Here is an 18,752-nt window from a genome sequence, read left to right on the forward strand (position 1 = left end):
ATGTACATTACGTTAGATAATAGCAAATGCATCATCAAAACCATTTCGAAGACTATGTAGAAAATAAAAACTGAAAATCAAAGACGCAATAACAGTATAAGATAATGTTGTCGTTATTTATGCCAATAATCAATTATTATTACGAAATAGAACATTGTTTGATTAAATGTGATAAGTGTTTTCTTAATGGTTAGAAATTACATGATCGTTAAGTTTATAAGCAATCATCCTCTGATTGTGAATAATAACATACCTTCGAACCAACCAAAATTATATATGAAACCATTTTACAGTAACCTGTATCATAATAACTAGGAAAGCAGTAAATTAACAGTCATTAAAGTGATAAAAAAATCTGAGAAGAAACGGTTGGAATCAAACAAATTAAGACGTGGAGTGAAACTTTCTGAGAAGACAAAAATGTTCAAGGAATGGATTTTCATTCGTCCCTGTTTATGACTTCGTACTTTCAGGACTGAAATGGAATTTTGGGTCATAGCTAAGAAGTTTGTAACTCCTATTATGGCAGAACCCTTCAACCACTGATTTGTGTAGTAATATCATGTCTTAATGCAACATCTCTTGACTTATGTTTAACTTTCTATTACAAAAGCCTGTATTGCATGTTCGCTAGATGGACTAACCATATATCATGTTCAGTTTAGTCTATGACTGTTAGAGGCCTCATTAAGTGACCAATCGAATATGCTCGGATCTGTCCTCTTAACTTCAACATCGATCATTCAGTGCTTCTACTGTGTTGTGTGCTACTTATGTTGACATAAGTAGTAGATGATGGTAGTTATAAACAGAAGGTCTGGAAGCAGAGAGACAAGAGGATCGAACAGTGAATAATGGAAACAAAATGCAATTTGTATGAAAATGCAAGAACAATGAAGTCTGAGTCAATTGATGGACATTTTGCAAATTAGGCATTTACTTTTATGATTGTTAGATTTTATTAACAAGTCCGGTAATTTCGTGTTGAATACATTCGATTGTCTTCACCTGTGTTCTGTTCACTACACTACCACTGTTAAGCGATGGTCTAAAGTTTTCTGTTCTTAGTTAATATCAACTTACATAAATTATATTTTCCCGAAAACCCTGTTTCCAAAGCGTTATCCAGTACAAAGGAACTGTGAAGTGGTATATACACTCGCTGAAAACAGGACAGACATCATGACCATTTTATATCTTGCGCGAGTTAACAGAAGCCAAGCAAGCGTTTGTATTCATGATGTCGTCAGTGAACTATTCTATTCACTTGACTATGTGACGTTTTGTTGGACTAAAAATTCATACAAATCACTTTCGAAGAAAACGTTTGTCATTATGTGTAATGTCATACACATGTTTTCATTATATTTCAAGTCGATCAAAATCAGTTCATTTCTTCGGACTCTGTCACAGAAAATAGAGCTTTCGTCTGATAATTTGAACTCCATAGGTCTATTTGAAGATGTGCGATTAGTCCATAGAAAGTGAGATTGGACATAGCCCATAAAGTTATTTTATCATGAATGAAATAGGCACAGAAAGGAAGGGCATCCATCACTGAATGTTACTAATATATCAGTCAGTCTAATTGATATCAGTGGACTAACGTACTAAGACGAATTTGCAGATAACCCACTGTGGTTTTTAGTTGACCTTCTTTGTAGGTTATTGGTAACCTTTATGACTTTGATAAATATTTTACCTCTATTATCTATCTACTGTTCTGCTCGCTGAGAAAAAATTATCAACTGGTGAGTAGTTGAACGTCTAAAGGGATTCTTAAAATCATTTTTCAAATTAAGATCCGTTATCTGTCAGAAAACACTGACAAAAGCGAGTATCAGCCATTTCGTGGTTATCAGTAGTAGAAACACATCATATATAAATAAAGTAAGGTGGGATTAAGCAAATCAAAGATGACTGCTGTCGTCATATATGAATATTGTAAACTTCGATTCCAAGAAACGTGTTGAAAACACTTCTTAGAAATATGTGCGTCGGGACGTTTGTCACTGAAACTACTTATCTAGAAACAAGTCATTTCCATGGATAAGTGCATGTCTTCTCAAGGAATACTTATGTTATGTTTGAACACTACTGAGTAGTAGTTTAAAGCTGACAAAGTAAAAATATTGCTCCTTCAAATTTTACGATTAGTTTAGATTTGCGCTGCCATGCAATTTCTTGAAAATTACTGTGACTACTTAATATAAATAAGTAGAGTAGGGTAACATTAATGAAATGTGAGTAAAGAAAAAATGTAAAGAAAAGAGTAAATTTAATACGTATCCTGAAGGAATTTTAGCGATCTCGCTTCGCGAACAATCAAGAATTATCAAGTTTGCAATCTATTATTTCTATGTTCATGTTACAATCATTAAAAAAAAATGTTAGTAACAATGATCTACCACTGTATGCTAGATAAGTAGACTGTTGGTTAAGTGAACTTATCGAAACCTGAGAGGTCATGGTTCAATACATGGAAAGGGCATGAATCTCGACTGAGGAAGCGTTACATATTTGAAAATAATAGATATCCAGTTCTTCCTGGTCGTCAGTGATTTTCTAATGAAGATTATTCAAATATGTAAACTACAAAATTCAACAATCTTCATAAGCTTTTGTTACAAATAATTAAACGTTTTGTTAAGATCATGAGCCATTGGAAACCTGAGGAAACTGAAATACAGCTTTGCAAGACCAAACACCCTAGGTTTGACTTCCAGGAGCGAGGTTACAAGTACGCTCTGTCGAAGAGTCCCATATTGTACGATAAAACACTAGTACAGTACCTCTAGGTTTTCAATTGTCGTACAGCTTAGATCGGTTTGTAATCTCAATAAAATTCAATAGACTATATAAATTTAAACCGGTAAAAAACGTTTATTTTTCTTCTATTGATGAAAAGTTATCTCATATAATTAAAATTTAAGAATATACCATTTTGCATCATATAATAAAGTATTCGCTTAGCAGGAGTCTCACTGACATCGTAGGCCAGCATCATCTTGTTGAGGAGGAACATGACCAACAACGCTCCATAAACCAAGAACTACTAATTAATTGCTTAAATTATCCGGACAGATATTTTCTCTAGATGTGTTTTTAAAACTCTAAGGAGCATTTTTCTAAACAGTCTAAAGAATATCAGCTAATGTATTATTAACAAAGAACAACATTCATTTAAGTCAATTAACCCCATGAATCGATTCCAGCCAGGCTCTCAAGGTTCTTTCATCTTCAAAAACCAAACTTATCTGTGGGTTTAGGGATACCGTTAAACTCAAGTAACTTCTGGAAACTTAGCAAATTAAGTGACAGAGAAAGTAATCAACACTGATAACCTGTCATTTCCCTAGAAATCGCTGTAAAACATTCTAACAGGATGAGATGTTATCAGCTTTTGTAGGATAAGCTGAATGAGCAGAAAATCATGTACATTTTCTAGCTTATGAACATCTTTTTGAATTGTCGAGAGATCTCAACAGATTCTCCTTTTTTAAAACCTTCAGCATTTGATGACAATTACTTTTGGTTAAATATCTTAGGTTACTAAATAAAAGTTTAGGATTTACATTGATTGTGTCATTTGATATATCAATGATTTTTACAAACACTTGCTAAAGTATAGGTGAACAGTTTCGATATCGTGATCTTATTATAACTATGAAAACCCGCTTTGTAAATAGAGGTGATATGATGAGCCTATCAAAATTAGCCTAATGAGATCAGTTGATAACAATCACAAGTGACCTGATGTTCAAGTGCATTTGATTGTCTAAAAATGGATTAATTTCCAAAGGGGTGGAGTTGTACAGATATAAATGAGTATTTGTGCATTTATTTGATAGCCCAATATTTCTTCTCGCTCACTACTGTGTTCTCACTCAAGTAGTGAGTTGAGCACGTAGTATATCAGTATCGGCTTCCGAACATCGTCTGTCATAACTAACTAAAGGAGAAATGTGATTTGAACAACCCAAGGAAGAGGGCAGATGAAGATTATGTTCACTCTCTAATTATCATTCCAAATTAAAACATAAGTAATGCTGATTAATTGACACTTTGAGTAGAAATGTAATCTTGCTTATTTATCTCATCCAAACAGATATGGCATACAATTTGCTTTATTTGACAAATAATAAAACAAATACATATATTTGTTTTCCAAGCATATAATTAATTTTATAGGAAGTTTGTTGAAAGCTCCCATACAGGATTTTTTGTCACTACAATGTTACTATAGCCAGTCTTAGGATCAACTTTAAATGACTCCAGAACGGATTATTGAGGACTTGATAAGTAATGTAAAATCTTCGTCCGGGTTTTCTAAGCTGATATTAGCGTATCGTTATTTTAAACTTCAATAAGTCACACGGAAGGTTATGGCAATTTATAATAGATAATGATGAGTACTTTACTTGCTTTTCCGGCGTATAATGTCAGAAATACTAGCGATTTGATCATACTGACTTGTAGACTGGAAGTTTGTAGGTTTGGTGAATTAGTAGATAAGCACATATTACTCAAAATTTGTCCATTACTCCCTGATTTACAATGGCTCTTTAAGTGATATCATTCTGTAGTGTGAAAAATTTGACTTTTATTATTAAAAGCGGATTAGAAGCAATTTATATAATGCTACAGTTTTTGTGATGAGACAAGTAGGTTTAAAAAGTTACACAAGTTTGTGCAATGTAAACAGAATAATTGGAATATCATAAAGTTATCTGTCTTTTGTATGTTTCAACGGATGACAACGTCAATTAATTGTGCAACCTATTCAGGTGTGTTTGTGAAAAGTTCACGGCCTTTCGCTGTACAAATTAGGAAAGAACACAATCAGAGACATTGTGGTTACTGACAATATACCTCATAAAGAATGTACATTATTCAAATGTCAATTCTTGAACTGCTAACATCAATCAATATTTATCGTCAGGATCGATCAAGAAATACCAAACGGAAACTTGTTGAAATACTGTGCGCTGATAATTCTATATTGAACCAACAATATAATGTTGAATAAAGCTAATAATAATGATAAACGTATATGGAATGGATTTTCTTCTTGAAAGGTAAAAAAACAAACCCAACAGTCAAATTAATTTATTTCATAATAAAATCCTTCGAAAGTCATTTATAAAATTTCTCCCAATTTACACACATGTACACATCAAAATAAATCTCCCTTTTGAATACTCATTCTTATCAACTCATTCTTGTGATTAATGATTAGGTACAATGATTAAACAAAAGTATTCGGTAATGTGCACATGTATGTTTCACAATTGGTTACTTTTTAATTTTCTATTAAATATAACATTCATATGTAAATGCTACTTACATGTTGAATATGTTTCAAGTTAATCGATAATCGAGAGAATGTAAGTTGCGAATCAGTGAAAGCGTTAGTTTTGACATATATATATATATATATATATATATATATATATATATATATATAGCTATTATATACAATTGATGCACATTTCGAACTTCAATGGAACCATTTGTTAATATATTTTTTGCGATAGATGAGCAACAAAATGAGACAATTACAAGAGATGAATTGAGACGTTATGTAAAGCACAATCATTTAGATGAAGGGATGATAACGGTAGATAATTTGTTTTCTGAAAAAAATTGTTTTATTTATAATTAATGTTTTGAAATTACTTACTTTTTAAATTGTCAAGAAACTAGTTCAAGCTATATCTGTAGAATAGTGGAATATTTCACAGTCAATAGTATTATATAACTTTGCAGAATAGATTCATGAAGTGATAAGGTTATAAAGATATTCTCAAACTATCATTACTTACGTATATAATATATGATTGGATATTTCTAAACCACAACTTGGACGTTTTTACCAAGAATAGAATTTAGTTAAGCGTAAAATGTAAATATTCTAGTAGTATTAAATTCAGTGAGCATGGTAGCTCAGTTGTATAGGTCTTTTTCGACAACATGGAATATTGAAAAACAAGTCTTACAGCACAATGTAAATTGTTATTGTTGTTTGCAATTATATATATACTGATGTTGATGAAGTTTCTTAAGTTTTATAAGTTCAGAACATCAGAATTATATCCTCATTCAGAATAAGGTTTCATGTATAAGTAGCGGAATAATTGAAAGTATATAGCACTGTCATAAACAAGGGTGTCCCTAAACGAGGAAGACAAGTAGAAAAAACTTTGATAACGTTATCAAAGAATCACTAGAGATTTGCTAGGTAAAAAAGTGTTTGAAGAAGTACTGTTTTACTCAATTAAAGTGGTTAGCTTATTCATTATGGTTTATTAAGTTTTAGATGATTTATCATAATATGTAAGTGTTGATCTTGTTTTGAAATTAAATATTTACCTTAGATTTCATTACGTAAGATTTATCCTCTTACAAAATAATGAATAATAATTATATCATAAGCATTCTCTTAACACTGACAGTAATCCCTAGAATAAACCTACTTGTTGCATTATGGCTATCCAATATATGGCTAAAATATACACCTTCAGGTATATTGTTTTTTATGCATATAACAAAAGGCAAAACTGTTGGCGAAGACACTCATGGAGAAAATATAGTTGTTCGCCAAAAGGCAAAACTGTCTTGAAATTAATACTGTCTTATTTATTTACTTAAATATTGAGGAATAACACAATTAACCTCAAAAGCTGGTATTAACAAATGATTGAAATGGTTTAGAGATAATAATAAATTAAATAGTTACTGTGATGTCATATTCATTTTTATGTGAATCTGATATCGAACATTTCTGTTACTAAAAATTTGAAGCAATTTCATTTATAATAATAATAATAATATGTATTAGAATAAATAAAATTCAGGAAGGTATCCATTATCATTGTATAAATGAATAGATTTGATGCAATGTTTACATAGTAACAAATTCCTACAAAGAAAAATGACAGTTAAATTGTTCATAGGAAAGTGTAAATAAGAAAAACTTTAACACAAAAAAATTCAATCATTTTAAAAGGGATGTTTTATTTTTAAACCTTTCTAATCATAATACATAATATGTTAAGTTCTCAGGTGTTTTAAACCCAATTGTGTTAACTTTAGATAAAATAAACCCTTAACACATTATCGCATGTACAGTACTCTTACGTCTCAAACGAAAATTCATGCATGTACAAAATGTGATGGTTTAATTATCTTATGTAATTATTTGTACTTTTCTTTCCCCCTTTGTAAATTTTAATCAAACAGAGATGGCAAGCATTATTTGATCCAACAAATACTGGTATTATAACATTTCAAAAATTTTGTGATGTCCTCGGTGTAAAACCGGAACAAGCGTGAGTTTAGTCATTTTGGATTTTCTTACGTCTAGTTTTAACAAGAACTTACTTGAAGGGATACAGTTCAAAGTATATTAAACTAGTTATTTGAAATGTTTGATTCTGTGTGTAGTACATTTAGTGATGAGAATATTTCTCTTCTTTTTATTAAGTCCAGATGAAGTTTGTGAACAATACATGTAACATGACATAAAATGCAAGTTCATAAACATGTTCAACAAATTACAAAATTAACTAGAGCTAATCACCGCCACTTGACTGATTAGAAGTGAAAGCAGCCTAAACTTAAAGCCGGGAAACTGTGAGCCACCTCAATAAAATCTGAGAAATTGGTGTTATAGAGCAAATAATATTAAAGTATAAACCACGATGTGTCTTTTTCATCGTGAAAACTTCTTCGCTCCTAGCATTGTGTCAACTTATCCCTCTTGTTTATTCAGCTGCTTTCCCGACTAATATTGAGTTGTATTAAGAGTCACCTAAACATGAAAACAAAGCTTCAATTTACCATATGCATTCATCGACAGGATTTCCATGTGAGGGATAATCTAAAGTGAACTACGAATATATTACTGAGCTAAGTATCAAATGGGAACCTGCTGCCCAATAACTCTTAAACCCACATCATATTCGACCTTGGAAAGTGGATCTTCATATACGAGTAGAGTTGGCTCAGGATTCGTTCTCTCAAACAACAAAATACTGTCTGTCAAACAAGTATAAATTGTAATTCATCATTTTATCATTTTTTTCAGACGTACTCTTCGGAAGAGTGTTGTCAATAACCGACCACTGCCGAAAGATTTACAAATAATCTCCCAAAATATGTCACCAGAAGATCAATTCCAAATATTTGAATTTGTTCGATCACTGTTAGATAAAAATTTATCAGGTCAAGATATGACACAAATGATAAAACAATGGCTTGATAAGACATTCGACCCTTCATGGCATGTTGTTATAATCGATGGTTCATATTGGATATCGTATTCACATTTACCTGAACAATCTCTACAATTTCGATTGAAAGAAAAGTGTTATTTAGTTTGGCGCACACCTAAATATTGACATTGAATCAACAAATTTATGATATTTGCAGTTACGTAACGAGTATTTATTCGTAATTGAATTCTGTTTACCCATATTGTTGTTTAACCAACTGCATATATATACATATATATATCGACCCAAATGTCAAACTATCGTTTACTTTATCCAGTGTTCACCAAACTATTTTATTTTAAATCCTTCACAGTTTAATCACATCACAACACACACATCACCGTATACAATTTATTTATTTTGTTGAACTGTCATATTGATGTGTATGTGAGATTGAAACTTTAGCATATGACTTCGTGTCATGCATAGAAATATAACTTACAAAATTTACTTCAACATACTTCTTTTACTGTTAGTTATTTCATTTTAAGCTGAACTAACGACCATGTAATGTTTATAGTTTTTACTTGATTGGAAGTATTCTCAATGGAACTTCATTCATTCAACATAACATTGATCGGTACATATTCATACCATATAAATAATTTTCCATGATATATATCTATGTATATGATTGTAACGGGAACAAAATAGTAGAATAGTGATATTGATTAACTAGTATGGATCTGCTATCGATTAAACGTTCTTTGGAAGTCGTGTCAGCTATGCAATTAGAACTTCAATACTGTCAACCATATAGAGATTTATTGTTTCGGACATATAGGTGGTGGTATAACTTGGTTGTATAATCTAATATCAAAAGTGATGCATTTTAAAACTACTTGGTGCTTTATCATGATGGATTAAACTGCGAAATCGTGCATAGAGGACAATTGACAGACTCGTTCGAGGTAAAGACTTGTGTCAGGCAAGGTTGCTTACTCTCACCCTTCCTCTTTCTTCTGGTGATCGACTGGATCATGAAGACATCAACATCTGAAGGGAAACACGGGATACAGTGGACAGTTAGGATGCAGTTGGACGATCTAGACTTCGCAGATGATCTGGCCCTCCTATCGCACACGCAACAACACATGTAGGAAAAGACGACCAGTGTAGCAGCAGCCTCAGCAGCAGTAGGTCTCAACATACACAAAAAGAAAAGCTAGATTCTCCGATACAACACAGAATGCAACAATCGAATCACACTTGACGGAGAAGATTTGGAAGATGTAAGATCCTTTACGTAGCTGGGCAGCATCATTGATGAATATGGTGGATCTGATGCAGATGTGAACGCGTGGATCGGCGAAGCAAGAGCAGCATATTTACAACTGAAGAACGTCTGAAACTCAAAACAATTGTCAACCAACACCAAGGTAAGAATTATCAGTACAAATGTCAAAACAGTTCAACTGTATGGGGCGGAAACCTGGAGAACTACGAAAGCCATCATCCAGAAGAGACAAGTGCTTATTAACAGTTGTCTACGCAAAATACTTCGGATCCATTGGCCAGACACCATCTGCAACAACCTACTGTAAGAGAGAAGAAACTAGATCCCAGAGGAGGAAGAAATCAGGAAGAAACGCTGGAAGTGGATAGGTCACACATTGAGGAAAGCACCCAACTGCGTCACAAGACAAGCCCTCACATGGAATCCTCAAGGCCAAAGGAGAAGAGGAAGATCAAAGAACACATTAGGCCGAGAAATGGAGACAGACATGTTGGAAATTAACAAAAATTGAACAGAATTCTAAAGGAAGGTACATGACAGAGTGGGTTGGAGAATGCTGGTCTGCGGCCTATGCTCGATTGCGAGTAACAGGCGTAAGCAAGTAAGTAAGTAAGTAAGTAAGTACGTAAGTGGTGCTCTATCGATTCTTCAATGCACGAACCTTGTGAAGACGATTTGTTACACAAACTCCACCGACCACTCAATTACGTGCGAGTTCATCCTGTCATTTACAAAGTGCATTCTGTCATAATTAGTCCCAATAATTACCAGACTGAACAATTCTTATAGAACACAAGAACGTCGGGAATTTGTATATCATAAGTAACTGAGATAGTAAGAATCCTGATATAGAATGGCACTGCAACAACACAAGACGAGGTTTGGTCGGTTACACTGAATGAATATCATACTGATGTTTTGTTGGGGTGCCCAAAAAGCAATGAGTACATCATTGTCAGCTAGTAATTAACAAACTCAAACACAGACGTATTTATTCGGACTATCAATAATGGAAGAAATAAACAGACAGCAAATCTTGCTTTCTCTATGTTAAACACTATAGTAATGATTCTGTCACATCAAGACACGTCCAACCGATATGTATATCCAGTACACAATTGGCAAATTTCTACGTAGGTTAGTATTTTAAAGAATAAATTAAGACCACGTAATCGGAAAACGGTGTTTGCATAATGTCCCCTGTAGATAACATATCATGCACTTAGCATTTGCTAGGAATAAAACATCAGTTAATAGACAATCTAAATATAGAAAGGTGTGCATGTAAATTAAAAACGGTCATCCTAATAAATTTATTTGTGAAACATATCCATACTACCGAATATCATGAACAGCATCGAAATGCTAAAAAGTATACAAAAGTCACGCAAGCACTTGGTCATTGTGTACCTTCACTGCTTTTGAGAACATTATGATTCCTTTCTTCGCTCGTCATTGTTATCTGACCAGACATTTTCGCGAAAGTTTATTCCCGATAAAGTACACATTTTCCTACCTTTAACAATTGGGTGCAAATAAAATTCAAATATATCAACACTACGTTCAAAAACATTGTCATGTTGTTAGGGATTTCTACAATCTAGATGATATAGTTTAACAGACATAATTGTAATCCGGATCGGGCGTTGATGGAGATTCCTTTCACTCTCCAAAAATTCAGCAATCACTTCACACAAATACACTCATCTGTATCTAGATTTTATCTACATCGGATGATTAGTCAGGAAGTATCTTAAGTAACTGAGATAGTATGAAACCTGAAATAGAATGGCACTGCAACAACACAAGACGAGGTTTGGTCGGTTACACTGAATGAATATCATACTGAATTAATGCGAACGAATGTTTCACTGACTAAACATCACACTGGATACAATTATGATCTCACGTTAAAACGTGAGTTTTAACAGTTTTGTAATGTTTAAAGTAAAATCAACCAACAACAATGAGTGAGAAAATTATGTATTGGAGGAAACGCAAACACATTGCATTATTTTACACAGGTATAATTCGATTCCATGCTAAAATAATAGTCTTTGATCACTGATTGAAAGTATTCATATAGGATTCAGTCAGTCATCTTCACTGATTACAAGAACAATACGGACTAGTTAAGAAAGCGTATTTGTCAAGAGAATATAGCCTATCGAAATTGTGTAATTATGGCTAATCAGAATGACCCAAACTTAATAGATATTGGTGCATACGTTATTCGTGTGAGCTATTCACTCATTGATTATACTTTAAACATTCTTGCATCTTTACCTACTATAAACCTTTGAGTTGCCAAATTTCGTTTGAATTATTTGGTGTTTTGAGAATGATATGTTACTGGCTAGTTCATTCGTTGTCTCTTCTTTGAACTATTGTCGATGTTACCAACACAACCCAATGATCGTTGAAATCGCCTCCACCATTTTTAATCTAGTTACAGTTTTAATGGTCGTAATCTTGACAGTGAACAACGGTTCAGTCTAGATTGAGCGTTCTATTCAGAGTGAAACTCATCAAATGCTTCAATATTAATATGTTAATCTGTGAAATCCGAAACACGATTTCAGCACATATCACTCAGAATGTCAGAATGTTATGCAATGAAATTTCCAAATTCGACAGACATTACTGCTTTAACGAGCACTGGTTACTATAAATATTTGAATTTGACAGTTACAAGCAGGAAGTGGACTGCATTAAAATCAATCGTTTTCACATTTTTGACATGATATGATGAATCGGTGTGAACATCTCACCACTACACGAGATCTTCGTAAACGTATGAGCAAATCAGTTCGCAGTTATAACATTTATCTGTACAAATGGCTTGTGGAGATAACTGAGTGTTTTTAAGACAGCGAGTCGACATGAGTTAGATAACCATTGCTGAGTTATATTATCGCTATCCATGAAGGATGGGATTTCAAGACAATAATGTGAACAATAATCAATGGATTGGTCAGTGAGTGGCTTATATATAGACGGTGAATTGATGTATTGAGCGTGTTAACATCCATGGTTTTGATACCAGTGTAAAATGTTCGATACAACAAGAATAATGTAGTGATGCGCATTCGAATATCATATGGAGAACCCATCCACTCAAGAGTTCACGTGTGATTTGTCGATAAGTGTGAACTGATATCGGAACTAGATCAATCGTTTCTTGCCGACTAACTTAAACCACCTGACAACTCAACATGGTAAACGTGATCTTCAGTCAACTAAACCAGTAACCACATTACAACTTGAGTGACGGAACTGTACCTGTACTAAATGGTGAGACGAATATGACATTGTTCACTAATTTGTGACCAATCATTTGTACAAGTCGAAATACCGTAGGACTTTGATGACTCTTACAACGTATCTCGTTTATCATTCTAGATACATTTCTACCATAACGACAAACACTTTCTAAAAGATATATTGATGGTTGGATTACGGTGATTAAACTAAGAACACAACCATGTTAAATGGTAGAAAAAGCACTTGGTATGAAAAGGGATTATTTGGATAATCACTCAATGAACAATGAGTGCAGTGAATGTGCATTAATATGGATAGGTGAGAAGGCGTTCAGGAAAATTAACTACATGATATACAATATTTTCGATGGAATAATTGTATTGTCTGAATGGATTACCGAATGGTTACACCCGAATATAATTGGAACGACTACTAAACTAATTGTTTATTACTTTGATGTTAAATAGGTCATTCACAAGAATGTAGTGAAAGGTATTTAATCAATTTGAGTGATATATTTTCAAATACCAAGCTGTCAAAATTAACTGATTATTTCTAGTGTGACAATTATTGTTTAATGTTAAATTACATTCTACAATTCTAGTCATGATGTGTTTAGAGATTAAACTACTGATAATTTCGTGTATATATCTGTTTATGTATATATACATTAAATCAAGTAAGTAACTATCAAATATAATCTGTGTGTATAATCCACACTATCACAGTCACTATTCTTCAACATGGTTGTAAAATTTGATGATCAAGAGAGCACAAAACCAACATCGAAAGCATTTCTAGAAATATTCTTCGCAATCGACAAAGACCGTGATGAAGAAATTACAAAGAGTCAACTAAAGAGATATTTTGAAACTAATCGTCGAGATGATGATCTAATTGAGGTTAGTTGAAATAAATCAATAATAATGTATGAATGTTTGCAACTACTCATAAATCATGTATTGTTTTAAAAAGTGTTGAATACTTGAACAGCTAGTTGAATAATACAGGAATTAATCCTTCGAATAAAATTAACTATGATATTGAAGAGAGTGATCACCACTAAGTTAATTCACATAGGTCTATGCCTAGAACTGACTTCTAGTAAACTGAACTTTGTTCAATGATTTTTGAAGAAAGGTATCAATAAGCACAAATCTTGGTTTGTAGAATACAGAAAATCATTGAGGAAATGTTATTGAGAAATTGTAATTTGAAAGGATGTTGGAGAGAACAAATGTGTCTGAGTTATGAGTCCACAACCTAATGCGAGAGAAACACTCATCACATGTAGATCACTCAGCGAATACACTATTATCGAGTTATTGAATCAAAAAACACTTCATAACGTAAACTAGGATCTAGACTATCCAGTTATATCAATTACTTCACTTGTTCATTGAAATTATTGTGCATTATGCAGTTTGAGTACATTTCAAAGTCAAAGCAATTTATAATCACTACGATCCTATTGACTTTTAGTTCATAAATATGAATGTGAAAGTGAACAAACATTGAATGTTTTCATAGACTACTAATGTTTACTAAATTCTATTATTTACCATTAGAATTGGATGAAGTTATTTCAATTAAGAAAGACTAATCGTCTCAGTCTAGAAGATATTTGTGAACATCTACAATTAAATATTGGAGATGTGTAAGTCATTAACCAGTTTTTTATTATTTTTGTATCTCACATTGAAAAATATTCACATATTATCTATTTACACAAATCGTGTTGGAAGGATTATGGTGAATATGCGAAATTCACGTGAATGTTTTCAGTTAATGTTGCATTAGTCAAGATATTACTTCTATCGGGAAATGACAATGATGTTCTCTACGACGATAATCAAAGCTTCATAATCTCAAAATATCTAGCTCACTAGATAGAACACATCTCAAATTAATAATTTCTTCAATTTAAAATTTAAAATATCATAATCTCATTTTAAAATAGATTATTTGCTTTGTGCTCAGATTAATGCTGTCTATTCTTCTGACTTAGTTAAATCTATGCCTAATATTGTGTACATGTAATAATCTCTTTCCAAATTCAGTCATCTGAGCAAGGGAGTGAACAAGTCAATTATGTGTATAAGACGTTTATCATTCTTCAGTTAGGATTTAGGTATTTTCACAGTTTCACGAATCTCAAACCGACCATTCAACATTTACCTCGACAAATTATTCACCTACGTCGTTCACTTAGAATAAGATAGTTTCAAATATGAATTGGGTTAATAAACAAATTAGAAGTGCAACAAACCCATATGTTGTTGGATCATAACGAACATCTATTCAGATTCACAATCATGTTACCGACTGACAATGATATATAGATTCAAGACCTTGTGTTGACTAACACTGAGTTGAATACATATGTGACTTAAGCATAGATCGTTGTAATATCACTTGTTGTATTGCTTGTATTCATAAATAATTCATCGTGTTCTTTCACTCATTTACATTTGTAAAATATGTGTATTCGTTTGTGTTAGCTTGTCTATATCGACCTTGTCTGTCTGAACTATATAAGCTGTGATACAAAATTCAATAAGCAATAAGGTACGAACCATTTTCATACGCCTGCATGGTTATCTTCCGTTACATGAATGCATGAAATAGAATCTTCTAGATAAATTTCATAATCGACTTCTACATACCACCGTTGTACAATTGGGGTTAGCCAAAGTGTTTCGTAGGAAACGGAATTTATTTCATTTTCATCAATTATAGTTTGCATAGTGCCTACCATCGCACGTTCTGTGTTCGGAACAAATCATTCGCAACATTCGTCCATTGTTTGATTAGTTGTGTTGTACCACTTGTTGAACTACTTCATTTCTAGGAAAATTGTTTTCCTCTCGTTTGTTTTAGTCGTCAACAAAGAAGTACACAACTAAAATCAGCCGAAAATTCATTATCATCCTACACTGATAATCAACGGGTACTTGGAAATGATGTACAGGTGATCGTTGATCAGATGCCAATGGATATGAAATTAAAAATTACAAATGAATTTAGAAAACTAATCACAGATAATGTTGATTTCAATGGACTAAAATTAACAGAATATATGAAACAGTTTATGGATAAAAATTTCTCTTCATCTTGGGTTGTGCTAATTGTCAAAGGTTCATATTCAACTACATTTTTGCATCTTGAGGATTGTGCATTTCAATTTCGTTTGAATAATTACAGTTTTGTTGTTTGGAGAACATTTTTTGGATTTAATTAGGTTTTAATTTTATTTCCCACAGTTATAACATTAGTAAGTAATGAGACACTGTTGTCATAATTCCTGAAAGTAAAGTGTATATTCAGTTTGCTTACTATTAACAATAAATTATCTTTGGTTCTGGTATAATCTCAGTTCGTCAGATTCTGCTACTCATATATGCTGTTTTTGTATGCGCGCTCAAACTAGCTAACATGGGTGAGAAAAACAGAAGTGAGTAGGAAGCTTCCATTGTGTAACCGGGTGGAAAACATATTCACAGCTCATTCATAGATGCAGATATCTGTTTCGCTAAATGGGATCGTGACACAAATCTTATCTCTGTCATTACCATTGTGTTTGGACCGATTAGCCAACCGTATGGAGTTCACTGGACTAAATTTCCACTTGAACGTGAATACTTTATCTAGTGATATAATAATTATTAGAATTTCTATACGTTCGTCTACATTGATAATTCATATTTCGCGATTTACAAAAACATTTCCCAATGAAGTGCTTATAAATGTGAATTCGCAATGAACGAACTCGGAGATATTCAAATAAATAGTGAAAAATCAGCCTTCCGATGTGGATTTTACCATATACTGATTTCCTTTGGAGTGATAGTGAAAGATTCGCACTATAAAAACAAATCATTGGTTTCTAATGAATTGGTAACAGTGAGCATCATCAGTTCAGGATCATGCTAATGTCCATCAACACAAAAATATTACTAAATACAACTAGTCCCCGTTTGCATCCACTTCTTCAAGAACAACATAAGAAATGGAATCAGATCAGTTGTATTATGCATCAGTGGATCTTGACAGATCGTCCAACAGTCGCTTTCGAATAAAGCATTCAAATACAAATAGGGAATAATGAGAACTGTGCTCTTAGAAATAATACTGAACATTTAACCTTGACCAAGTAGAACTTCGAGTCAATTCTCATTGACTATCACTTATAAAACACTGTTTAAGAAAAATCTTCAGATCCGTTAGGGAATGTTTACATCAGAAACCGTATCAAAACCTTTCCCATTAGAACATGTGTTATTTGAGCATATATGCATTGATTCGCATAAATGTCACGAGGTATTCGTGATCACTCTTAATTAGGAAAGTGATTCTCAGAGAATTTCAGTTGTTCACTAGTTTGCCCTAAATCAAAACACCTGTATATGTTATTGTAAGCTGAAAAAGTAGGTTTTTTGAGTGCATGTTGAAAACAGTAATTTAAGCTACAATTCACATATTTGTGATCATTTATCATGATCAAATGACGTTATAATTTAGAAGAGGGTAACTACTCGTGCTTCTTTGAAGTCTGTGTGTTGATCGGTACCGAATCATTGAGAAGATAACATGTGGATATTGATCAACATATATCTGAGTGTAGTGATGTTTACACACATGATATAGATTCCAGATGTTGCTGATTTCAATTTATTTAGCCAATATTGAAACTTCGGTTTCTTTGTTCCAATGAAACTGAAGTGTTGATAAAAATATCAGGTGAGTTTTGGTAGCTTTTATGTTTAGTTATTCACTCTATATAATTAGGGATTGTAAATTATTCTGGTTTTTAAAGATTTATGATCCATCGATTGAATGCAGTAATTACTGAGTTTGTTCAATCTCAATTAATTTACTGTCGATTACTAGCACACATGACATAGACATCACTCACACCACTAAATTGGAGTTCTATGAAAACTTGGAAGTGACCGGATGTGTATCTTCTCGACTCTACACTTCACCATAAATCCATAACACACTAAATACTATTTAGTTATCTTTTGGGTAATACGGGTTCTCTTTATCAGTAGGAGTTGAGTTTCTCGTGATTAGAGTCAATTTGATGGACGAGCACTACACACTATTGTTTATGAGGAGAAAAATGAAACTATTCACGGATTGTTCAAAATTTACGAATAAACATACTAGGACATTACATTGGGTGATGTAGTGAACGGTGTTTTAGAGCATTGTTGTACATCATCGAAATACCACAGAATCCACTTCGACCTATCACTTTGAGACGCACATATCGGCTCATCTGCTATTGTGAAGCAGGATGGATAAGCTGGTTATTGAGAACATTTCCTGACTCACCAATAATTGAATAACAAGGCACAGTTGGCAAATCTATCTATTCCGTAATATGTAGTTGACCATTACCACGTACTATAAAACATATAACTTTAAATGTATGTATTTATATATATATCAGTATCAAAGAGATGTGTTTTACTCATGTCCTCTCTTCTCATCTTCACTTTACATGCAATCTCACTCATCTCTGCTCATTACGTCGGAATATATTCTATTGAAATTCATTGGTCTCATCGAATTCACCACTTCTAACGCGATTAAATGATCAAACTCAATTGATTTCCATTATCATTGTCAATGACCTTCATTGAACTAATTAAATGTACCAACTGATGTGACACAAATAGGATGAAGGTACGTCGCGCATTCCTCTGTTATCCAGTCACAAAACATACTATTATCCTGATAGCTTAAACAAAGTTGAAATGATGGATGTGTAAAATATAATGCTGCTACTTAGTTCAGATGCATCAATAATGTTTTCGATTATTTTAGAATGCTTCTAGTGCTCGATGTTCAAGTCACTCGGCGATAAGTATGCCACGAATTAACAATTCGGATTTGTTGAAGAATGAGATGTAGGAACTGGCACAACGACAAAACAGATAAGACGAGAAGTCAGTCCTGAGAGCATT

General features: G+C 32.9%; 1 protein-coding gene across 1 annotated transcript in view; it reads left to right on the top strand.

The window, feature by feature from the left end:
• Positions 1 to 5,276: 5,276 nt before the first annotated feature.
• Positions 5,277 to 18,752, top strand: part of MS3_00002091 (uncharacterized protein) — a gene marked incomplete at its 5' end in the record, with an annotated part of 29,029 nt that continues 15,553 nt past the window's right edge. Inside the window, 8 exon segments of the mRNA XM_035731150.2 lie at positions 5,277 to 5,282; positions 5,543 to 5,620; positions 7,243 to 7,331; positions 8,090 to 8,378; positions 9,760 to 10,002; positions 14,346 to 14,434; positions 15,658 to 15,965; positions 15,982 to 16,018. Coding sequence (XP_035588243.2) covers positions 5,277 to 5,282; positions 5,543 to 5,620; positions 7,243 to 7,331; positions 8,090 to 8,378; positions 9,760 to 10,002; positions 14,346 to 14,434; positions 15,658 to 15,965; positions 15,982 to 16,018 — 1,139 coding nt within the window.

Source organism: Schistosoma haematobium, chromosome 1, assembly GCF_000699445.3.
Source record: "Schistosoma haematobium chromosome 1, whole genome shotgun sequence".
Classification (NCBI taxonomy): domain Eukaryota; kingdom Metazoa; phylum Platyhelminthes; class Trematoda; order Strigeidida; family Schistosomatidae; genus Schistosoma; species Schistosoma haematobium.